At 35.5% G+C, this 26,034-nt stretch overlaps 1 protein-coding gene across 1 annotated transcript in view; it reads right to left on the reverse strand.

The window, feature by feature from the left end:
• FTO (FTO alpha-ketoglutarate dependent dioxygenase) overlaps positions 1-26,034 on the reverse strand; it is a gene marked incomplete at its 3' end in the record, with an annotated part of 251,934 nt that overhangs the window by 186,241 nt on the left and 39,659 nt on the right. The window contains exons 2-4 of the mRNA XM_082005743.1: positions 20,981-21,058; positions 14,831-15,491; positions 5,707-5,850 (exon numbers count right to left, since the gene is read on the reverse strand). Coding sequence (XP_081861869.1) covers positions 5,707-5,850; positions 14,831-15,491; positions 20,981-21,058 — 883 coding nt within the window. The remainder of the gene's footprint in view (positions 1-5,706; positions 5,851-14,830; positions 15,492-20,980; positions 21,059-26,034) is intronic.

Raw genomic sequence — 26,034 nt, forward strand, 5'->3', positions numbered from 1 at the left:
CCAAAGCCACTTGGAAAACAGAGTTATCAACTTTGTCTGTTTAAATAATTTGGAGGTCAGATTTACAGATGAAGTACTAAGAAGTCACAACATTTAGCAGATGATCTGATCAGTTGCAAATGCATACAGTTATTTGTCACACACTCTCCAGCTACAGAAATTTCATATAACGCACCTTGTGTAAAACACAGTTATAAAACGGACTTTTTATTTAACACAGATCCCTATTCCTCACACCTGCAGGAAAAAGGGAAAAAAAAAAACCCAAACCCAAAACCAAACACCACAAAACCATCTAAGGTACTTGGTGCTTTAATACACTTACCCATGCAAGACCTTTGCAAAGTTGGTAACTGACAGAGAAAGACCTAAGGGTAAGGAGAGGTTAAGGGACTTGCCAAAGCTTACTTGGAAATTCTGAAATAAGCAGGCTTACTGCTCCTAAAACTAATGCTATTGTTTTAACACCTGACCACCCTTCTACTATCAGATGCAGACTATTATTCTCTATGTGGATCCCCTTATCAGACAAGCTTCTCAGTGATTTTCCTGCTATTTACAGACAGCAGATACATTTTGGAATTTGGATGCTGCATATTCTATTTTTAATTGTGGGAGCAAGTTCGTGTCATAGATCTTTCTGTCCCTCCCCCATACAGACTTCTGCCATCCTGTTTTCTTTTCTCAAATTCATCCCTCTCAGCACAGTCCTCTCCACTGCTTGAGATTATTGCCAGTTCCTCTCCTATCTCTCTGATCCTGTTGTTCTCGGTCCCTGTCCTTGCTCTGTCCACACCTCACCTGTATGCTTTCTTGTAGACAGCTGAATTACGTGAGCACCACCAGCAGAAACACTGAAAGCCTTGTGCTTGTCTAGACTGCGAAAGGATGGACTAATGGCTATGTGTAAGTATACATACTTAGCTAACATATGTATACTTATCTAATTCTACTACTTAACTAATTATCAGAGCACCAGTGAGGTGCCAAAGCACTAGGAGAGAAAGAGTGACTGTATACCCATGTCGCTGCAGATTATTAAAACATCACAAATACAAGGTAGAAGGAAATTAAATTAATTCTTGGCCAATACTTACTGAAAGGAGTAGGGACTAAAGGCCCAAAACATATTACTTCTAGGTAAAGTACACAAACCACAACGGAAAATGCTCTCAGAATTAGCAATAGGGGTTTATATCACCTTTTCTATCTTCTTTCAAGTGTTCTTCCTGAACTTTTTAGAGAGTTGTCTTTTTGTCATCTGTTGCATGAAGCAAGCAATAGGTACAGTGGGGTTTAAAGCACCGGCAAAAGGTCTGACATTCTAAACACCACAAGTATCTACAAACAAAAGTGAAATGGACTTGTGCTATTAGTTTTCTTAACTACAATAAACAAATAATTTTATTTTTCATGATATTACAGTGCAATTTTCAAAAGCACTAAAATGTTTTTCCACCATTTCTAATTGTATCCAACTGCACACGATTGCTTCAACAGGAGAAAACCTAACTGAACTAGTTTTACTGTCAGTACGTCAAGAAAAAGCACCAGGAAGGTATGTCTCCTTCCCCAAGAAATTATGGGTTAGCAGAATACTACTTTCATAACAGAAAGCTAGAGGGATGATCTGTCCCTAATTAAGAAATATTTTTGTTTTTTGAACAAGAAAGTGCGCAGAAACAAAACACAGAATGAATTAAAAGGCTGAACTAGGGGGAAAAAAGAAAAAAAGAAAGATGTCTGGGATTTGCCAAACTTCATGATCAAAGTTTGGTAACGACAAATAAGTTTCTGGGGTTCAAAGTCTTAATAATCAAGGAATATAGCATTTGGATTAAATATGGACTCAAGAAAAAAAAAGGGTTAAAACACTCCAACACGTTCAAGATGCTAGAGAGCAAAGAGGGTTCAAGTTAGTTTGTGGAAATAGAAGCAGATTAAATATCTAGAAATAGTTTAATGAGCCACTATATACATGTGGAAGTGTTTCCATTAAATACTTATCTTTTACCACAAGCCAAGCTCTGCAGTGTGTGTACCCTACTTCTGGTTGGTTATGAAAATAATTTTTTGATGCTTCCTGAACTATAATTTGCAGGGGTTGGGGAGGGGTATAAGATTCCAAGTTCATCTTCATGCTGTTTTAAAACCCCAACCTTCAAGCAAGAGCTTGATCTATGGGAAACAGCTGCAGAAAAGTAAACCTCCCTTTGAAAAAGTCCAGAATGTATTTTTGTTAAGTATGTTTTGAAGTCATGGTAGGAAAATTAGTGAAAATTGTAAATCTGCTTGCAAATCTGGTCGTGTCTAACTCAAAGATTAGGGGAAAGATTCCAATTTAATAGTAAGACCATGACAACCCTAGTTAAGCATGCTCTAGGACAGAGCAGATGGGGCCCTTCGCTCACCTCCACGCGCTTTGGATTTATTGCAAGTGCCCAACACGTTTCATATTAGACACCCCTTGACTGTGTACTTGAGACAGCAGGGTTCAGTATGCACTTCCTCTGCAGACCAATATATTATTCTAAATTGAGCTAAAGTGTTTCCGTTTCATGAGTGATATAAAGTTCAGATTTGAGTTTTTAGGCAGCAGATTTGCAGTTATTCACCAGATCTTTTTTCTTCATGTTACGAAAAGCGAGCTGTAAAAAAAGTAAAAAAATTAATCTGTCTTGCTGAAAGTAATTTTGGATTTTGTTTGGTTTTGTTTAAACAAAATACACTTATATTATTGTAATAGCTTACTTGAAGGATGGATTTGATCACCTCATGTTTAGTACCAAAATACGTTTAAGTATGGCTTAAAATTACATCTGAAGAGGACTGCTGAGAATGCAGGTGTAAATCTATATTTTAAGACTGCCTTTTACTAAAATTCTATCCAGAATAACAAAAAACATTTTATAGAGCCAATGGAAAGGAACATAAACATTACTAAATGTCTACTCGAAATGCTAAAAAACACTCCCAAGCTTTTGTTACTTTGATATACCCATTGATCAGGATTTACAAGTCACTGTACTTGCACATTACTATCAGAAATATCAAGTTACCACATTTAAGATTTGTGTGTACAATATCAGGAAATAGTTGGGATATTACAGGTACAGAAATTAATAAGACTTGACTTTTTAGTTATAAGCAACATACTGAATTTGACATTTTAGTATTTTACAACATTCATATAAAGCAGTAAGCACTACACCATTTCAACAATTGGAAGAACAGACCTACAGAGTTACTAAGTTTTTTTGCTAGAGTTGGATGTCTATGGTAGTCAGAAATAGTACATGGTCCAACCAATCAGTCCCTGTACATCAACAGATACTACTAGCTGCAGTAGTCTTTTCTTAATATTGTATTTTCTAGATGCCTTGAATACTACTGCTCCTGCTTTTAAAATAAGGCGAGCAAGACGACTCTGCTTACTGAAATGAGGTTCTGGAACATATGATATATAAAGGCACAAGATAAATTAATCTAAAAGTGGCTTCTTTATTGTCAAGTTATTTTTTAAACAAAGTTTCCATATTTTATCTTTTAGATGGCATCCTCAAGATGCCTCCTCTTAAGTCAGTTGAAAAAAATCTGAACAGTAAAAAAAATACACTAGAACTGTATACATCCACTTAGTCGTTCCCTTCAAGTGAAAACAATAAAGGCAGTTCTGCTGTATACAGAAACCTAATAAGAGGGCCAGTTTGAGAATACTCTCTCAGACTGTATCAAATAATATTTTTAATGTAATTGAGAAAAAAAACAACACCAAAGGCTATGGAAATGCAGAAGAGATGATCTAACACCTGGCCTACAGAGCTCAAATCTGTTGCTCTTCACAAAGTATTAATAAGAAAGTGATTTACACATCATCTTCAAAAGAATGTTTAATATATCCTTTGTTTCCATCTAAACATGATCATGATGTTATGCCTTAAATAAACTAACTTTCTGACCCACCCTTCATATAGCATCCCTGATATTACTTTAGTCACTGTATATAAATTCCATCATGAAATAAAGAAATGTCCTTATGATCTGATAACTCAGTCAACGACAATCTACAGTATTTTGCAATAAAAATACTGAAGTTAGACCCCTTCTTTTATTACTTGCCTTCTGAATCTGCTGCCTATCAAAGTTGTGCATGCACAAACTTTCCAGTCAGGAAGGATTAGATAAGAAGTTTACTTGATGCCCAAACTGCTATTGCACAAAAATGGATTAATAATGCCCTTTCTAGGAATGTTTAGCTGCCACTTAAACTTCACTTTCATATAAGAAATGTCTGTTTCCCTCCAGGCTGTTACTCTATATCCTCAGAAATACAGAAAAGGGAGGCATATCTACCTCACTCTGCCAAAGGATATCACATCTTAATACTTGATCTGTACATGTCTGAACATACTTAAGATCACGGAGAGACCAGTTCCTTTCTACAATATACTTCATTGACAGCAGTGCACAGGATTTGATGGGGTAACTAAGAACAAGGAATGGTATATGTTTTTTAAGCTTGCCCACAAATGTATAGTTGCAGTAAGCTGTTTTCGTATTTGTTGGAAGATAGAGGCTGGAAGTGAAAAGACCATTCAGCCCAACAAGTTGGCAGTGTGACAGGTAATTCTAGGGATGATCCATGGTGTCTACCTTCCAAGTCACAAACACATGAACAGGGAACACTGCAAGTGCTCTCACTCTTCGAAGATGATGCCTGTCAAGCCAAGGCACTAAACAGGCAAACACGGCGATGTTAGAAGTGTTGTTCATGTTTTAAGTTGTGTGATTGATAACTAAATTTGTTTAAACAAAAATGATAACTAAGAGAAACACAAGCCAAAAGAGAAAGCAACAGATTGTGTGTCAAGAAACCTTAGCCACAATTCTTGCCTCGTTTCTTTCAACGGAAAAAACCTTAATGCGTGAGCTCAGCTGCTCAAGTAAATCAATTCAATTTAATTTTCCTTTTTTAGCCCTCTACTCTTGAAACATTGAGACTCACTCTTGGAGTATGACAGCTCTGTTTATTATAACAGAGTATAATCCCACTACTAGAAAAGAGTATGTTTGAATATACACATAGAAAAGCATAGGAGAAAGAGATAAGTGTCATGTCTAAAATTGGTGACCAATAAAACATCCACAGATTGGCATAATGGTTGACACTTTAAGAACCACGGTACCAGAAAGCTTTAAGACTGCTACAGTCTCAGCTTACATAATAGGTAGCCAGTCTACATGGCAAACTCAAGAACGGGGTTTTATTTATTTATTTTAACGTCACAGATGCAGATGCTCACAGTAACTGCATTAAGAACAGAAAAAGGATCAGCATCTACAAATACAAGGATGGGACAAATACAGCTGAACTTCTCACAGGATTTGGGGGAATTCTGCTTATGTCCTGAAGCCTGACTTGGATTAGCAATTCTGACTGCACAACAGACAAAAAAAAAAGACTCGAAAAGAGTATTTTCCTTTTTCAGATGTGAAGTAAAAGAAACATTAGAAAAAAAACGTTCCCCAAAATACACTGGAAGTGGGCAGAGCAGGAAGAATTTATTGTATCTCTAGCCAGCTCTCGTGTCTCTCTAAGTAAGGAAAGCCCTAAATGAAAGGAAGGTATGATTAATTTATCTTAAAGTAAGTGTCATTTTCTCTGTTTTCAACAGAAAGTTCACCTTCTTAGCCCTTGAAAATTACCAAGCATCAAGTAGACGTCTCCTTGGTGAAGTGGTATTGCTAATCCAGGTGTCTTAATGTCCCATGCTACCTTCAAGCCTACGTGCCAAACAGCTGGGTCTCTTCCCGTCAGTTTTTGTTCATTACTTTCTTCCATGGCTGAACCTGTAAAGAGAGAGAAGGAAAAATACCACAAAGACAACAGACAAGGCTAGAAACATAAAATACAAAAGCTGTTCTAACAATATAGATTTAATTATCTCTCACATTGGTACAACTTTAGTAGGCTTAAACTTCCTATAATCTCCATTTGGTATAATCACCACCTCCAAATTCAAAAGTACATAATAAGCAAAAACAAAACAAAACAAAAAAGCCACATGAGATCAGGAATTTTTTTTGCAACCAACTTTACCAAGATGAAAACTGCACGTTAACTACAAAGTAAAGACAAATCAAGGTAAAGTCTGTAATGGACTCAAGTTTTTCTGAAGTATCAAGTATGTGTAATGGGAGTTTTAGTTAATCTTCTCTCTCAATTTTTTAAACTTTTTTTTTTTTTACATTACTAGAACTGTAAGCATAGACAAAAAACAAAACAAAACAAAAAAGCAGCAACACTGATATAAAAATAGGTAACTACTGAAAGGATTTCAAGTCATAAACTGCCAAAGTATTTTATAAACAATACTTGCAATTTCACCAAATCATAAACTGAGGCAAAGTAAGGTGAAATGATGGGCACAAAACACAATCTAGACCAAAGCTGATTGAATCTTGGAATCATATCTGTCATTATTTTCTCAAAATTGTTAGTCAAACATGCTAGATAACATGTGCAAGAGCCAACAAAGCTTTAATACATCTGTTACAACATTTTTCTTATCATTAAGCGACATGAATGTGTTGAGCTTGGGGAAAAAAATAATCCATTGCATAGAAATAGTATTGAGAGCTTAATCCCTCAGAACTGTTTTCATAAGCTTACTTCACTGCAGTATAAATTGAAAGATACAGTCAGCATTTATAACAAGGTATTTGAGAGCTATGGTATAACAGTTTCATGGCTAAAGCAACAGAGCATTTTGACAGAGGGAGGATGAAGTTTTAATAAGCAGTTGGCACAGCATGGCAGTGAACACTTAGAAATCATCAACTATGTAGCACGCCTCCTTATTGCTTTTAAGTTAGTAACTGTGCTGTCCATTTCACTATCCATTTCAAATGTGCTTTCGTGTAATAATTTTTAAAACTTTTGTCTTCATTTAATTCTAAAATAAAAATACTAAAATAAAGATTTATAACTCTTATAATACGCACACATAAAAAGTAACCTTGAACTCACACTTACAAAATATTCAAGTCACTCATCTCGCATGGTTACTGCAATGTTTGTTTAGTTGGGCATAGCCTTTAATAATTAATAAATTGCCCTGATTTTCTATGTCAATTAAACATTGCCTAAATTCAGGAGGCAGAGAGCCAAAACCTTTTAAACAGCCAATCTAAAGTTCTTAGTTAAAACTTCTACAGTAAATTCAGGCCCCATATTCCCTCCCTCCACTGCTGCAGTTCTCATCCAGCTGAAGTCTTGGCTCAGGAGCAGCTCTAGGCCTTTCTATCAAGGAGCACACAAATGAGAAAACATGAGCTAGCAAATACTCAGAAAAATCAATACTAAAGTCTTCAAGGGGCTTTCATATTTTCTGCCCTGTTCAGATAAATCGTAACCTAATTTAAGAAAAATGTTTTCTGAAAACTGCAAATAGGATGGCTTTCAAGGCATTTTTAATGCAATACATCATGGATATTATAAAAAGAGGTAACCTTTCTGGGTTAACTCTCTCTGTTACACTGCTTTCCCATTCACTTTGGCAGCAGCACTGTTCACAATATGGCACCAATAAAATATAGAACTACAATCAGAGACAGCAATTTCAATCAAAGTTTCCTGGGGTCTCCTCATAAATCCAGCACCTTTGGAATGTGCTCGTTAAAATGACTTATTTTTTGCAGTTTGATAAATTTTTTATTGCTTAAGTACAGAGTTCAAATATAGCTCACAGTCTCCTTTTCTCTATATTCTCAATTATTGCACCTTATAATTATTAGCAGCAATTGAAACTGATTGCTCCTACTATGTTATTTTGGTAACAAATGGAAGCAAGCTGCTACTAGCTTTTAAATGCAAGCTATTCTGAAAGTGAGACCAAGGAAAAAAAAAAAAAAAGGCACCTTAACATTTGTGGTATAGCTTTAGGTGGCGCTGACAAACTTTTACATAAAAAGAAGTTGTTATTAAATTCTGTATGTCACACCTCAAGCATGACTGAATGCTGTATGTTCATTGATATAATTACAGTTCCCATTTAAGTGAAAACATTTGGATGCATCTAAACCCACATACACAGCACCTTAGGAACATGTATTTATTTTGGATTATACTACACAGAAATGGTCAAATGTAGCAATACTTAATGGAAATACAATAAAACAATCGGCAAGTTTGAATTCTGTTAATTAAAGATTCATAGAATTTGGCCTGAAGAAACCTTTATGCTTGCATCCCAAATGAAATGGTGCAACCAGGTTACAAGCTTACCACAACATAACAATACCTCATCAAACCTCCAATTAAGGTAGAACCATGCAAGAGAGAATGTAGCTGCAGAAAACTGGCCACAACATTATGCTTCTTTCTAACCAGATAGCACAAATTTCAGAGATGTTACAGCTCTAAGACCTGACCTTATCAGGTTTGGGTCATGGTTAGGTTCATAACAACATGAAACTTGTTTTCCTGTATCTAGTTTGGTTATTGTTCCACAAACATAAAGTAAAAGTAGCCTTGAAAGTTTATTTGCTATTCGGCACCAAAACCTTCAAGACAAGTTTGAGAGTTTTTTGACACTCTGAAACCTGAATGTTCTCTACTCAAGTCAAACTATAATGCCAAACTATATACTAACCGTAGTCTTAAATCAAACATGATTGCTTCGATCAAGGTATCACTGCCAACACATTGATAAAAACACGGAGGACTGTAAACATCTACCTTGTCATTAAATCCAACTGACCATTGTTATATAGATAAAGAAAAAAGACTTTTTTCCTCTTTTCTTTTACAAATTGATCTTTCCAGAATGAAAATGCCCCATTTGGGCATGTGTTCAGCAATTAATGAAATATATACATTATTACTGTCTTACATAGCAATTTATATGTTTACATGCAAGAAGTGAAAAAAAAGAACATGCTTTGTGTTTCAGCAGCTGACCATCTACCCAGAGTTATTTCGTCTACCTTACTACTGATAAGACATAACATAAGAGGTTAATTAAACTGTACTAACATTTTAATGTTTGCTTGCCACTGACATTCACAAAAACAAAAAATGGGACAATGATTTGCCAACATTGTCCTTAACAATTCGTGTTTGGAATACTGTGTCCAAATATATCAAGAACAAAAGCACTAAAATAAGAACAAAGAATATTCTGTCATCCCTTCATTCTTGAAGGAGAGGCTTCATTTGATCAAATCATTGAGAGCATGGGTAAAAAAAATGAAAACAAACAAAAACCAAAACAAACCACAGCCCACAACAGTTAATTCAAATCATGGTTTCTTTTTAGAAAACAGGGATTCAAATCTATTATTATAAAAGTAATTGGATCATGAAAAATTTGTGATTCCCTTGGAATATAATTCTAGCTGGCCAGAATCTACAAGTTACAGATGTGACCATTTCACTCACATAGTCATTTCTTAAGAAGTAATATATATTTTTCTACATACCATTTCTATTCTTTCAACAAGCAGTATTTCTACTACATTACTGACAATATAAACCATTTCATATAATTATTTTTATCGTGTACAAACGTCTACTCCAGGACGTTTATCCATTAAGCAGTACATAAAGACGATTATTGGTCCACTAAAAATTTAGATTGACTACAATTCTGAACAACTGTTGTAGTTTCAGGATTTTTTTTTAACCTAGTGAGGAAACATACATCTGTAGTGAATCTCAATTTTTTTTTTCGTGATGGCGGCTATTTCATTTCTACAGTAATCAGGGTTAGTGCTAGGATATTGCTTCTAATATCATAGTGTGAAAAAATACAAACAGTGTTTTACAAAAGAAATAAGCATAAAAGCTCCTTCAAGATCAGTCATTACTGCAACTAACTGGAATTTTGTTAAACCTTTCAAAACTACCTTGCCAGTAAACAGGGCCAGTTGTTTAGTACTTCAAGAGATGTACAGAGCAAGTAGGCACTACAGGAAGACGACAAACAAGATACTGTAAGAAATCTAGAGAAAACTACTTATCTAACCTCCAACAGAGTTTGTGGGAAATTCAGGTAAGAGAAAGATGGACACTTCCAGTGACTATATTATCTTCCATCTTCCTTAATTTGGTAACTGAAGCAAGTCTCTACTTCAAAGAACATCTTTAGAACCAACTAGGGCTCTGCTAAGCAATAAAACTTCCTACAAAACTTACTAAGACCTGAGGGAAAACTGTTCATTAGGAAATTTTCAGGGATAAAATCCAATTTTTGAAAATGCCCTTATTCCACCAGTATTTGGATTACAATTCACTTTTATAAATAGAGCAGGAAATTAAAATGGGTTATTAGCTTACTATATTACAATCCTGAAAAAGTTTTTACTTTAATGCTCTCATGTGATAGGATATGGGTAAGCTAATGTGTTATTAAAAATTCTAAATTGCTCAAAATTTGGAATTACTGTTCCATGATAAATTCTGAGAAGTAAATTAATTCTGAACAATGTTAGTGAACACACAGTCCATAATGTATTCAGTTCTGCAACTGCATCATGACTACCACTCATGAGTTTTCACATAGTATACGCATTAAAAGAAAATTTCCCAAATTTTTGTGAGGGCCTATTCTCATCCCCTGATAATGTACTTTTAACCTCGTGTAATGTAATGCATTTTATTTCAATGTAAATAAAAGTAAATACTATTCAGATCAACATCAAGCAAAACATCTATCTTATTTTGTTACTGGAAATGTACCTCATTTGAAGTTACTGTGAAACAGTTTGACACTGGAAACAAGAAAACAAACAGTGATACCACCTAGAATATCAGCTTGTTCCAGCATCTTTAAGTTGTCTCTCAAATTTCTTTTCTGGCATATTAAAAACCCTCTTCTACTCCAATTAATACTGATCAAAGTTTCTAATATTAAATTTTCATTATAGCATCAAATACTGAACAAGCAAACAAGAAAATGAAGTTATTTCAATTACAGCATGATCTGTTTTAATACTATTTAATCATAGTAAGTAGGTACCAAACAAATAATGATATAAAAATGCAATTTAAACTAAAAATAAAACCATATAACCTGAGTTGTGCATCTCTAAACAGTCTGACAAAGAGCTGCCATAACGCGCTAAGATTGCCTGACTCCAAGGGCTCCTGCTGTTCAAAATCTGAAAACCTGGGGATTCCGCATTTGTGGCAGGATGGATTGGTACTAGCCATGAAGGTCTGGAAGCCCTAGCTTCCCCATGCCACGGGGCTCCCACAGATCTTCGGGGTTTGCAGTACCACAGAGACCAGTGAGAACCTGAGGAATAGAAATCGCACAAAAAAATGTGCAGGACCTAGCAGAATATCAAGCTAGTTTTAATAAAAATCAACATGCCTTATTTATGTTTGAATTTCCCCCAGAATTAGTGTTCTCTCCTAGAAAATTACTAATCCATCTAGTCATTATCTGAGGAAAAATTGTTCCACCAAAAACATTCTGACCACCTCTCTGCTTTTTATTATGTATTCTATAATGATTCTGTGATAGTCTTTATACACTACCATGAGATTTCTATGCTAAATCAATACTAAATGAATAAATGGAGTAAGTATTAATAAAAGATACTGGCATAAAAAGCGCAGATATTTATGGAAAATGTGAAGAGTAGTCTAGACACACTTTCACAAAGATTTAACAACAATCTTCAAAAAGATGCAGAGCTTCTTCATGCTTCGCAGTTATGGAGATACAGTAAGTATTGACAGTCTTTGTGAACTACAGAAACCAACAACACATTGAAGTGATATGGAATTGGAAGGAATAATATTATAAGCACTCATCAGTTTATAACCACCAGCATTTGAAAGCTATAAACAGGAAAACACAAGAGCAAAAAGACCATCTATTTATTTCTCTAGAATCAAGTAGACTAATTATGTCTCTTGGATGCCCTGGGTAGAAAACTTCAACATGAACAAGTATTTAATGTCACTTTAATTACATTGCCATATTCATAAGCTATAAACAGGTTCCATTTCCTCCAATTTATGAGTAAGTAGGCCAACCGTAAATACAGCTTCACTTTAGGGATATACAAAGACAACCACAACCTGAACACAGACAGATGTGATTGAACTGTTTTCACATAAAGGTATATACTACAGGGCACTTCCTCATCATGCTCAGGAGCCATGCTAAGGACCTTAAATGCCCTCTAAAGTTCATGAAATGAACCTGAGCCATGCTCAAGAGCTATCAAGCAGATTTCAACCTTGTTCAGATTTAGATCTGACTGCATAAATCATATTCTTCCCCAAAAGTGTCTTTTACACTATCTCCAGCTACACTGAGGTTTTAATATCGGCACGTCCTGCCAAGAGATATTTTTCCCCCCACAATATATTATCACATTTTAGTTTGATCAAAACCTTCTGGAATCATTGCAAAAATATAAAAATTTGAAGTAGTAATTTTAAAATATTTTTTGTAAATGTAAATGATAGAATGATCCATTTATTCCATGGCAAGCTCTTAGCTTTTTTTAAGCTTTCATGTCTATTTTTAAATCCTTCAGGAAAAAAAACAACATAAACGTTTAAGTACAAGTGTATTTATGAAAAAATCTTGTATGTGGCAAAACCACTAATTACATTATATATATATCAAAATAATTTTTGGTCTAAATATACCAAATATTTCTTTCTATGCTAATTAAACCTTGCATAGAATTTGCACAATTTTTACCTATCTAACTTGCTGAACTTGAAGAAACAAAATCAAGTGATGAGTTATGAATAAACACAGAAGTTTGCTTTTTTTGTTAATTTATAGTGCTCTGAACTTCAAGGGACTCATATTTTCCCCTCCACAAGCAAGTTTTATGTTAAAGTAATAAGGTTTTAAGCATATTACAATAAATCCTCACACACATTATTATTCCTTCAAGTTCATGTTTATTTTTCTTTAACTTAAAATGTTACTGAAAAAATATTTATCTACAGTACTACTGAAAAAAAAAATACATTTACTGGACATTTGGCAAATGTCTTTGGCAAATAGGACAGAAAAAAGTTCATGAACAAAATAACACTTCTATTGGTCAAGGAATCTCTTTTATTCAGTTTGCTAAGCCAGCTGATGTTTTATGTCCAGGAAAATGTAAACATGATGATTTCAGATGAAAATTAAGTTAAAGTGACCCATAGTTTCAAAACTAATAGCAAAACTAGCAAGAGAATGCACGTGAAAGTATAAGCTATTATTTTTACGTCATGGTCTTTAGCCAAAATCTACCAAAACCAAAGTGAATTTTTCCATGTTTTGAAGCAAACATGAAAGGATTTCTGGAAGGACCAAAGATCAGTCATGATTTATGAAACATAATGGAGCATTTGAAAATTCAAATCAAATGTCTAAATTTTGATCTTACGTTTGCAAAACTGGAAACCACTAAAAAAAAATCCAAGGCTTTGTTCAAAAATTGTTAGGAAAAAAATACACAAGAATCTTCATGTCTGTTCTTAGATAAAGACTAAAAAAGGGAAAGGTACTTCAAACTAGAAATATTTAATGACTCTTCAACTACACTCTTTTCCCCTAATCCAGCATTTAAATGGTTTTTAAACAACTGCAAAGCCTGTCAGACAACAGGTCTTTTAATGGAAAACTTCCACCCTTCCCAACTACAGAAACGTTGGCAAGTCCTCAGCAAAACATGCATTAGCACTACAGCACGCCTAGACAAAATGTATATGCTTCCAAGTTGTCCTAGTTTTCAACTGGGATAGAGTTAATTTTCTTCACAGAAGCTAGTATGAGGCTATGGTGCAGATTTGGGATGAAAATAACATTGATAAGATACTGATGTTTTCAGTTGTTGCTAAGCAGTCAAGAACTGTTCAGCTTCTCACTCCACCCCATCAGCGAGCAGGCTGGGGGTGCACCAGAAGCTGGGAGGGGACACAGCCAGGACAGCTGGCCCTGGCTGCCCAAAGGGATATCCCATACCGTATGGCGTCATGCTCAGCATATAATGCTGGGGGAAGAAGGGGGAAGGGGGGGATGTTCAGAGTGATGGCGTTTGTCTTCCCAAGTACCCGTTACATGTGATGGAGACCTGCTCTCCTGGAGATGGCTGAACACCCGCCTGCCGATGAGAAGCGGTGAATGAATCCCTTGTTTTGCTTCGCTTGTGTGCACGGCTTTTGCTTTACCTATTGAACTGTCTTTATCTCAACCCACGAGTTGTCTCACTTTTACTCTTCCAATTCTCTCCCCCATACCACCACGGGGGAGTGAGCAAACAGCTGTGTGGTGCTAGGTTGCTGACTGAGGTTAAATCACAAGACAAGTAAATACAGTAATACGTTAATACAAAACCAACCTAAAACGATCTTTCCAAAGGAAGAAGAGTAGTAAAACCAACATAAAGCAGAAGCAAGCTTGTATATGGCAAATAACACAGTAAAGACAGTGATCTCAACTACAATTAAACATTTTACAGGACAGAAAAATATGCACATGCATTAACCAGAAATAGGTATTTGACAGATTTTGATTTCCCGGCTCTTCGTCAGGCAGTTAATCAGACCAATTTTTAAATCTACTTAGAGAACAACTGATAAGCCATTTGCAGTAAACACAGGTATATTTTGTACAAGTTTTAATAGAAAGAAAGATAGGGCTCAAATACAAGAAGTACCACAATGTATTCAGAAGCACATGACAAATCTAGACTAGCATGCAGGTGTGCTTATGTACGTACACACGTAGGAAAGAAATGTGGAAGAGCTTCAGGAATGTAAGATATTTATATCACTAGTCAACTCATATCTTCCATCACTCACCTTCACAGCTGTAACTGTACACAGCAACCGTTGACCTTTCAACCAAATTCTCGTCATGGTGCCAGCTCACTGCCATGTTCCCCATTCCAAAATACGGTTCTTGTTTCAAGTACAGCATTTGTAGTGGATCCATGTAATTTAATAAAGTCAGGTTATAAGATGTTCTGTTCTTTAGACTTATGTAGTCATCATCTGGTACACAACAACTGCTTTGATCTTTTGAAACAGACCCTTTCTCTGTAAGAGAAGTAGCAAAAGTTTGCTCCCTATCTATTACAGTAGTATCTTTAATTTCTTTGGTCTCAAACAAATTTTGTCCTTGTAATGCCTTGACTGCTTCACTATGCAAGTAGTCATTAAGTCTGATTAATGCTTTACAAGCATCATGTATTTGAGGACTGCAATATTTTAGATCATAACCTTCAGTAGGCCAAGGAACTGTAAATAATCTTGTATTCAAGTACTTGTAAGTGCATCCTGGGTTTCCAATTAATATACGAGACACTGGGGTAAGAAAATCTTTTCCTTTGATCCTTACAAGATCTCGAAAGAAACAATCATGTTTTTGCAAGGTCAGAAATCCTTCTTGTACCATTTGATGGAGCTCTTCAGGTACTGTATCAGATTTTCTGAAAATCAGCTTGGAATACTTGGCCTTCCACTAAAGGAGAAAAACAAACAAACAAACCAACAATAAAAACACCAAAATAATTATTCTTTTTACAGTAACTGAAGTATTTCAAGTTATCAAGCATGAATCTAGAATATGGTGAAGAAATAGATGCCAGTATTTATCACTTCATTTTCAGATTCCAATATATTGCACAAACTGTGGATACGTACCAGTGGCCTGTAACCAGAGAGTATCACCAGGGCAAATTTCTAAATAAGTAAATAACGATCCTGGCAGAAATCAATAGAACGTATTATCTAGAGATTCACCTGGGGAGCTTATACTACTTTAAGTATATAAACAATAGAATATCAACCAGTAACAAAGCAATTCCTCTTTTTGCCATGGCTGCAAAGACTGTTCTGTCTCATTCTGATGTACAGAATTCTAGCGGGCTAAATGACAAACTGGAATAGTTTTATATAACAACAATTTTTTGGGCAAAAACAACAAATGAAAATGTATACTTTCAAAAAAGGCCAACATTTTGCTTCACTACCTTCAAAATAGTCCTTGACATACTGGTCCTTTCTATTTTCACATTCCTCAATGCATGCCTATTAGTTAGGTTAGCTCTCCTATTTTAGATAAAAGGTCCCCTTTTAGATAAAAGAAAACTTCCAAACTCATTTTCCTCCCCATCTTCCCACCTGTAATATCCTTTTTCCTCATACCCTTTTCTGACCACACCAGCTCTGGTATCAGCTGGAATTCAGAATCCATTAGTGTGTGGAGGCAACAACCCCCAGCAAGGTATAATGCTGCTAATCAGCACTACCTTGCTTTGTATGCAAAAAGCTGCTTCCCATGCCAGGAAGGCTTGGATAAATTTATTTTGTTAATCTGGTTTTCTAAGGAAGTATCACATAATCACACCTTTTATTGGTTGCCTGTAAATCTGCTTTAGCTACTGCTGAGACTGTTTGGTGAACTGGACAAAAGCTAGAGAATAAGTTCTTGAATAGACTAAATTCTGATGTACTTCATTAAAATTAATAGATAAATAAAAGAAATAGATGCAAACTACTGCCCTCAAGGGAAAGGTTGTAATGTGAGCCTATCAGGTATCAATGTGTGAAGCTCCGAACCACCCACTACACCTATTCCCTTCTGTCCAGAAGTTTGTCACTAGTCTGGGGAAAAGGTAAATACTGGTTGTGGTGTGGGAAGAAAACTTAAGGTAAACTGACATCTGAGGGCAATGGGGCAAGAGCACATGGATGCACAAAACTGATCTCTCCAAAACCTTTACTAACATAACAGCTTATGTTCAAAGTGCTTTTAAAAAACAAATAAAAGCCACCAGCACAAAAGCATCACACTGACCTGTGATCCACCTGTGGGCTCCTTCTGGTATAACTCAAAACCACTTTACAAGTACTATCTACTTCCAAGTCAGATTTGAACCTGCCTTTCAGGAAATTAATTTTAAAATCCGGAAAATGTGCCTTTAAAAGCACAAACCAGGCAGTAAGTCAGTAAGCACATTTTCTACCGCATGAAAACAGTTAGACCTTTGCATCATAACACATTGTTATCCTACAGCACTGAAGAGGTGGCTTTACAGGATCATTTGTTTCCCCTAAAAAGGGGAACATAAAAGGAAGTTTATTTTAAAAACAATGATTACACATAATAAATCTTATGTTATCTATAAACCTTGCTGCCATTTCTTATGAATTTTTACAATGAAGCTAACTCCCTTTTTTTACACATTCCTATGGTTTCCAGAAACTAGCTTCCTAGAGAGAGGTAAAAAAACCCTAACGTTATCTACAGATAATAACTTCTGACAATAGCACTTACACGCTTAACATTAAATACCAAAGCTTGCAAATAGTCCCAGATATCTGTTTGAAGGTCCCTCTGCAATCCCCAGCACAGAATACTGGATCTCAGCTTTCATGAAAAGAACTGAATATAAACTTGATAAATGCAATTCGCCTGAGCTTGCCAAAAGCCTGAAACAATTCCTTTAGGGGTCCTGAACTGTCACCTTTGTTTCAATCGGTGCTTTGTATCTGTAGCCTTTGAACAGTACGGTGAAAAAAATCCTTACAAAGAATAAGTACTGAAATCAGTAACTGCAAATTTTAAGGATTTACAGCTATTTTACAATCACATGTGTGGATATAAGTTGATGGGAGTCATAAGTATTCTTTCACAATCATACTTCATAATGACAGAACATTATATATTGTGACATATAAATATTATTACTGCATGATTTATTTCATTATGCAAATGACATGTATAAAAGAAAGGAGCACTAACAGTTCTCTATTAGTATCCCAGTATTTCTTTGGACATATATAGAGTATATTAGACATACTCAGGTCAGATTAACCAATTACCACATTACATATGCTATTATGCCATATTTTAAAAGTCATTATTACTACATACTTTTAAACCATTTAATATACTGAATTTCTGACATGAATCGCACGCATGAAATTTGAAACAATTATTACAAACAGAAGGAGGGAAATAACAATACTATGTAAAGCAACTAAATGCCTGGAAACACACACTAGAAAGGAAGCATACAGATTTTATAGAGGTAACAACATGGTATTTCCCTCCTGAACTGCAGAGATAATGTGTTTCACATTTTGTCGCCAGCCAAGTCAGAGGCATGTTACTTTTAGGGTGTGTTTTAAGATTACATGCTTAAGAACTATTTTATCATTAAGCTTTACACAGTATACTTGGGATTCTACCTTGCAAAACAAAACAAAAAACCACACTGATATCTCAGAAGAAAGCAGGAAGTGGAAGCACATTTCCAAAACATCACATGAAAACAGTTTGGTCATCTTTAAATCTCTAACCAGTCATTGTGATATGTCCTACATAAGGAAAGCATTAAGGGATCAGAACACAGGGTGAACGCTGGGTTCACACTGGACACCTTTTTGTTTTGGGGGGATGGGAAAGGGGAAGCAACCATGTACTCTGTGTTGTAACTGACAGCAAATATTAAAGGTGAATTCACTGTTCACTCTGAAAGAAGTATGTATGTCACTGGCAACTACAGGACAAAAAAAAAGGCACACTGATGCTCAATTCTTCTTATGAATGTTACACACATGATTTTAAATATACACAAGCATTAATTTCTAATGGTGGTACTCAATACAGAGAATCACCCTACAGGATGACTCAAGTGATAGAATAAAAGTTCGAAGTCAGCAATAAGGACCCTTCCTAAACAAACCACCACTTAAATGATAAAATGATAGTTCGTACTTCAGTTATTTGTGAATTGCCTTTAAGAGACTTTGCCTTGTTCACACTTGGCTTTAAACATTACATTGTTTCAGCCTGTGGTTTGGGGCCCCTTTCTAAAATCCTTCATCAAGCAAGACTCATTGAAAGAGTATGTCCGTGAAGTTTTGCGTATGATGGAATTTCTTCATTTTGTTCACACTGTACGTTTCCATACCTGACAAGATACTGTAGTTTTTTTAATCACATCCTACCTAACCTTCCCAACACATTCAAATATACTGCTTTATAAGGGTTGAATCCGTAAAGGAGCAAGGCAAGTCTCTCCAGGAAAGACAGAGTATGAAACTAAACTGTATGTGGTATTTTATTTTGCCAGTTTGTTGTCTTCAAGCTCTCACCCTTCATCTCCTCTCTCTCTATAGTACATTTAAGCACCATGGAACTTGTAAAATCTACAGCTGTGATTAAAGTAACATTTCATAGCCACCATAAGAATTTGGTGATTCTTATACGTGATAAGCATCATGCATTATCGTGCACTATTACATATAGTTCACAATTCCTAGCATGCACACAAACACTACACAAAAAGTATAATTCTATATGATTCAAAAAGAATGTATCTAAACTCTATTAAGGCCTGAACAGGTCTGATTTCACTGCTTATCTTGTTGCCATTGTCTTCTATATTTATGGGTTACTGATACTGAGCAAACAAGATGCCATTTGGGCAGCCTTGGCTCCATCTTCTCTTTTCACGTCAGCTCCAAGAGACTGTGGATTTACTAAGATGAAGAAAAGAAAAAGATGCTGGGCATAGCAGCTCTTGTCAGCAACAGGTATAAAAGAAGAGAACAAACAGGAAGGGATGTAACAGGACTAGGAAGCTACCTGAGTCTCAAAAGGGAGAAGAGCTTCTTGAATGTTAGTTTAAGACTGAAAAGAATGTTTTTGGGGCTTTTATTTGTAAAGGGGGGAAAAAAAAAAAAAAAAAAATCACTGTTAAGCTCTTCTACACTTTTCCAGCTCTTCTGCACTTCTCCTTGCCCTTACCCACAGAAGTGCTTTCATAGCTAACAGTAAATTATGTGTTTTCATATTATTATATCCTTACAGCTGTTGAAGATCCCAGTCAAGAGCTTATTTCCACTATGTTCAGCACTGTAAGGATACGGAGAAAACCATGCTTTCCCTCAGCAGCCCACAACCCAAATGAACAAGAAAGGCGAGGGAAATATACAGATCACTCAATATCACAATTGTAATCCCGTGACAAAGCTGGAGTTTGAATTCATTCTTCTCAGTCACAGTCCAGTACCTGACCCACAAATGCATCTTTGCTCTTCGGTTGTGTGACGTGTGCTAAACTTTTCTAGGCCTTGGAAGCCTGCAGAGGGAAATTCATCCTTGCAAGGAAAGAGTCATACCTATTTTTATGCTACCATATACATCTTTGAGCCATATGTCAATACAGGAAAGGTGACGTGCCTGTAATGTAAGCACACTTGCTCTAGCTGTTCAAACTACGAGGTTCTTTCTTAGGCTTTTCATCTTACCATGTTCTGATTTCATCTGATTGAACCTAAAATTCTTGCCACATGTTTTGTAGCTGACCTAGAAAGATCCAAGATAGAAGCAGAATCTTCTATTAATTTCACAGTACTCTTCCATACACCCATTTAGTTTACTACTCATGTGGCTGCTGGGCCTGTTTTTACTCTTATTTGGTTTCATTTGAGGCATGCATTCCAGTTTCCACAGTTTGTTTTTTAAGCAAAATCTTAAGGGATACTTACTGTTTGAAAGTAGAATTAAGCCAAAAGAATTCAAATTTCTGTATTAATATTTTCCCTGTTTTGCCAAACTTGAGCTATAAAGAATAGTTCTAAGTCAGAAAAAATACCACCACCACCCCCAAAACAAAACAAAACAACTTTACAAGAATGGTGATTGACTTTATTTTACCAAAGCATGAGAAACTGATTCACTGTTACATGTATTACCTGGTACTCGGGTACTGATACTCAGGGCAAAAGCCTAAAGATAAATGAAGTTCATAAAGTTTTCATTCTTGAATAATCCAAATTCTAGAGGCCTTATTTTGCTGGAAGTACATTATCAGCCACTGGGACACTCTTTTCATATCAGATTTCACAGTGTCTCTTTGAAGAAAGATTTATTTCTTGTTCAGTGCAAAGAGCCATTTTAGTTTAAAACAAGTACAGTTAAAAGAAATACATTACCAACTGATGGAAATCAGCATCGTCTGGTGTCATATATGGAAGTCTATTCTCTCCAAGTTCTTCAAGAAGCTTTTTTTTCTGTTTTGGAGAGGTAAATTTGAAACAGAAAATTAGACTGAAATGCAACATATGAACAGCCAAGTATAAAAGTAGTTGTATTAGAGAGATACAAATGTGTGCAATTATTTCTCTTGCTACCTTCAATTCTGGGAAATTAAATAAGGAAAAATGGATTAAAAAAAAATAATCCATGGAGCTCCTCCACTTACAACGCAGTAATTCAGGTTAGGTTGTTTCACAGCATGTGAGTATTTTTCCTCCTAAATTCTTTTTTAGGATAACCAGTCCTTATTACACTGATGAAAATCCTTCACCAAGAAGGATTCTAATGTTCTTCAGAACTATGCCTACCTTGTACTTTGACACTAATTTCTTATTTCTTTCTCATTTTATTTTCTACCTCAATTTGTGGATCCAATGGCCACAAAGTTCTTATTCCCTTAAATGGCTCAATTATATACTTTATTAAAACAATGACCCTCAATGTTAGGCATATTCTAAAATGTGTTCTGAAATGGGTGTATGAAGGAAAAAGTAAACATCATCTATTGCACACCAAAGCCCCTACAACCTGACAGTATTTAAAAAGCCATACTCAAGACCTGCCATCCCAGCAGACAGCCACAAATCTCATTTGATGTTGGGAGTATGCTAAAAACGAGCTGACACTGAAGAGCAGGTTTTCTCTGTCCCCTTGTTCTCTTAACTCCCTTTTTACTTGTGTTTTAGACTGAGAGTACCTCCATCAATGTTTAGCCAACACAATCAGTATGAAATCGCTAAGGTAAATGCCTGATTTTCCCCAAACTGCATTTTCCAGGTTTTTATTAATAAAAACAGAATTTTTGCATGCATTATATAATTAATTGTGCAGCTAAAGATTTGGAAAGTGCAAGAAATGCTTGAAACATGCCATCAGATGGAATCAAACAGCCCCAATCCATGACAAATCCATTCACATTTATCTACTCACAGTCTAACTCAACATTAAATCAACATAAGCAGAGATTAACAACAGTGTAAAAATTGTTACAGTGGAAGTACTGGCCTAGAAGACTAATACAGTTTCCTTTATTTAGTCTTTCTTTTAGCTTGCAGAAATGGTTTCTTTACCAACTTTGATCATTAACAAATATTTACTAACAAAAATGTAACTCAAAGATCATAAAACTACTTCTGCTATAATGTTTGAATATTTCAGATAACAGGATTCAAATTCTCAGTTTTATTGTAGTATTTTCAACTACATAAACACTAGCAAAAGGAATAATTGAAGTTGCAGCTCGCTCAATACTTTTATGTTGTAAGAATAAGACCAGACGGAAATACAGTTTTTAGACTAATTATAAGGGTATAATACAAAGGAAAACATGGCGTAAGTTAAAAAGGGTATCACTAACACTTTCATAAACCCAAGTTATATGGGAACAACTACATATTCATCACCTAGATGTCACAGCAAATTGATTACTCCATAGACAAGATATTGTTTAAAAAAAATTCTTTTTTTCTGTTGTAAATTACCCTTTTCATAATCTTTTAGGGTTGCATATACAGGCCAAAACAGGTCTTCCCTATTCTGGCAATTCTATTTAAAAAAGGAAGAAAAATACTACAGTAGTAACTAACTTCTGCCTTACACCAAACACATAAACAAGGAAAGCTGAACTATGAAGAGTGTTACTGTGTATTTTATGCTATGACAGTTAATTTCATTTATTCAAATTTCAGCATCAACGAAGATGACAGAAGCTTAAATTCATGAGGAAGTATAGAAGATTAGGGTTTACAGCTCACAGATCAGTCAAACTAAAATAAGAGCAGGTAGTTCTCACTTACTCTTCTCCACACTCGCAACCTGCTGATCACCAACTCAACTAAAGTGAGAAGAGCAGCAGCAATATTTACATGCCAGCAATGTAATTTAATTTCTCTAGGTCTCTAGTTTTCTTTGGGGACAGGTTGTTGGTATGTTGACATGAAGACATGGTGAAACCCAGCATAATGTAACTTCAGATTAAGATGGCAGAAAACGACATGGTAATTTGCTGCATATTCTAAAACGATAAAACTTCTCTATTACAAAAACCTTGCTGCAATGTTATTACATGAAATCACTGAAAACGTTAGATTGGCTTTGTTTTCTGTAATAATATATTTCAACATGGACTCACATCTATGGGGAAAAAAAAGAGATGGGAAGAAGAAAGATTCTGACAATTTCTGTCAAGTACCAGCCTCTTGGCAAAAAGCACACCACAGTAAAATGCACTCTTGTGTATAGGTAGTACTAGCTCACATTTGATTGTCAGATCTGGCTAAATGCTGCTCTTCAGCTTGATGTACAGACTAATACAGACAGCTGGGTGGTATAACACGCTGCTCATCTCTTACGCAAGAAGCTGTCAAACAGATGTCAAAAACATCAAGCTACTCACAAATACCTCCAAAAAGTAAAATAAGAGAAAAACTGAAGATCTGGCTATACCAGTTGGTTGATGTGTAAGCACTGTTACATAAGCATCGCTTATAGGCTCTTTCAACACATCAGCCCCTAAATAAATTTTTTAAAAATTGTCTTTACTTGAAGGTATCAGGCATCTGAAAAGCATTTTTCTAAATCTGGTGTTTACATTTTAAAAATTATCAATAGCGTAACAGTTTATTCGGGTACCAATATTATGTTTCTTACACTTTAAAAACCAATATAATTTTTATATATATATTAGCGATGCTAATATGTGAAAGATAATCGTATGTGCACCATCCCTATAATGTCATCATGCATTCTGCCCAGCTCAAGAAACCTTGTAACTGTTGTACTTGGGCCTTCAAAGGAGAAAACGTCTGCAAGTATCTTATTTCATAGGCTGCTGTGGCTGTTAATGGATCTATTACATCTGACTCTGATAACTGGAATGAATAACAGAAGCATTAATACCCAATTTCAGAGTGTGCGATGAACTTCCTGCAGATTTTAACAAGCTCGGATCATTTCTTAGTAATAAACAGGTTTATTAACGAGATGATTGGTTGTAAAATTCAGCAAGTGCAGTAGCAATAATTGGAATCTCTCAAATCACTATACATGCCAGTTTTATTTAATTTTTTTCCTAAGTTTCTTCATGGCAATAGAAATAAAGCATTCTATGTTACAGAGCAGGAGAAGTAATAGAAACACAGCTAACGCACGTCAAAGTCACAGGCCAAAATACAGTTATATTACACATCCACGGTTTGTTATTTTCAAATTGAGTGGTATAAGGGAAAGACGGGACTGTTCTGACATTTTCTGGCCAAGAAGCATGACAGGATAAAAATTTTTGCAGCTGTCATTTCCCTGCAGGGTGTCAATACCATTCTCAAAAAGTTTGTTTCTCTCTTGATTGTAACACACAAGTTCAATATCTAGGCTATAAAGGTTTATGAAGGCCTTGGTGTTTCAAACATAGAATTCCCACTTAGTTTCATCATCAAACGAGTCAGAAGATAATAGTCATTTTCCAACTGACAAATTATTGTCTAGGTTGAAACAATTCTGAAAACTAATTTTATTGAAATATTATTGAAATTAGTTCTGACAACAAATTTAAGGCTGCAATGTCGCAACAATTTCTAACACATAAAAACACTGAAAACATTTAGAAGCAAAAGTTTGTTTCCCCCTGTACTTGGCACAAAATACACTGAAGAATTTATTGAAGAAATTGCATTTGTTCACACAAGGAGACTTAAGTAACTTATCTCTAAAAAGATAACGCTGTGTGCAGCCCCGCATTTCTCCTGAATTTGGGGAAAATTTCAGCTTCACTACACCAAGTAATCTCTCTGGACCTGGAGCAGCATCCCATACAGGTATAAAAAGTCAGTCACACAAGTCCAAGACATGGACAGATACAACAGTGCCTATGAAACACTTTAGGATGTTAGTTTTTTACTTATACAACAAGAACTCACTCTGATGAGCAGCTGAAAAGATATACGTTATTCAAACTAGTAGATTGTCAAAAAACATGACTGCTACCCACTATTCTGGAAAAGGCCATCTCACTAATCCCTAAAAAAAGATTTTTTTCATAAAAGACAGTATTTTGGAACATCTAACAGGCACAATTCCTGACCTCTGAGGGGATGCAAGCAAATTTTTTTTCAGCCATTGATTACTTGCTTTCACCTTACAATCAGCATTATGCAGAATGAAGTAAAAGATGAATCATGCTATGGAAAAGACTCATGAAAGAAGACAATTCCAACAAAAACTGAGTATCTCACTGATGCATTTAACTTCTTATTTCCTTTTAACAATTCTTACGTATTTATTATTGACAAATATTTCATATACACATCACACTAGGGAACAATCTTTTTCAATACTCCGCAGACGGCTAACAATTGGCTGGACTCTGCAATTTACCTTTCAGCAAGCTGGTGCTTGCCTGACGCAGAGAAGACAGCATAACCAGCAAAACAATTCTATGTGCTTATATACATTCTTCCCTGCTAAGTAATTGAATTTTCTGATTCACTACCTGACTTGTGAGGTCACAACTGTGACAATAAGTCACAACATGACTATAGTCATGTTACAGTGACTTAAAGTCCCACCTAATGTTGCCTTAATTTCATGGGATCAACAATTTATTTTTAATATACAGCAAAGATTGAAAATGCTCATCATTTTTACTCCCACCAACCCCCAACAATCTTAGACAAAGAGGTAAATGAAGGCTGAACATTTTACCTAGGCTGAATTTTACCTATATTATGTCTACATCTGACAAATAATCTTACTGGGGCTGAAGGAGGGAACAATATACTGCTACAGGTGAGAGTGCAAAAGGAAGGCCTAGTAGCTTTGAAACATCATCTCCTCTCACAGCCTACAAAAGACCTTCTACCTTAGCTCTCTTCGTCAGAAGTTCTTAATATAGTGGCCAATTTTTTAATCCTAAAAAGTTTTGCTAACTGCCTGCTGCAGTTTTTACACTTTTGAG

This window comes from Phaethon aethereus (assembly GCF_964289735.1).
Source record: "Phaethon aethereus genome assembly, chromosome: 13".
Lineage (NCBI taxonomy): Eukaryota > Metazoa > Chordata > Aves > Phaethontiformes > Phaethontidae > Phaethon > Phaethon aethereus.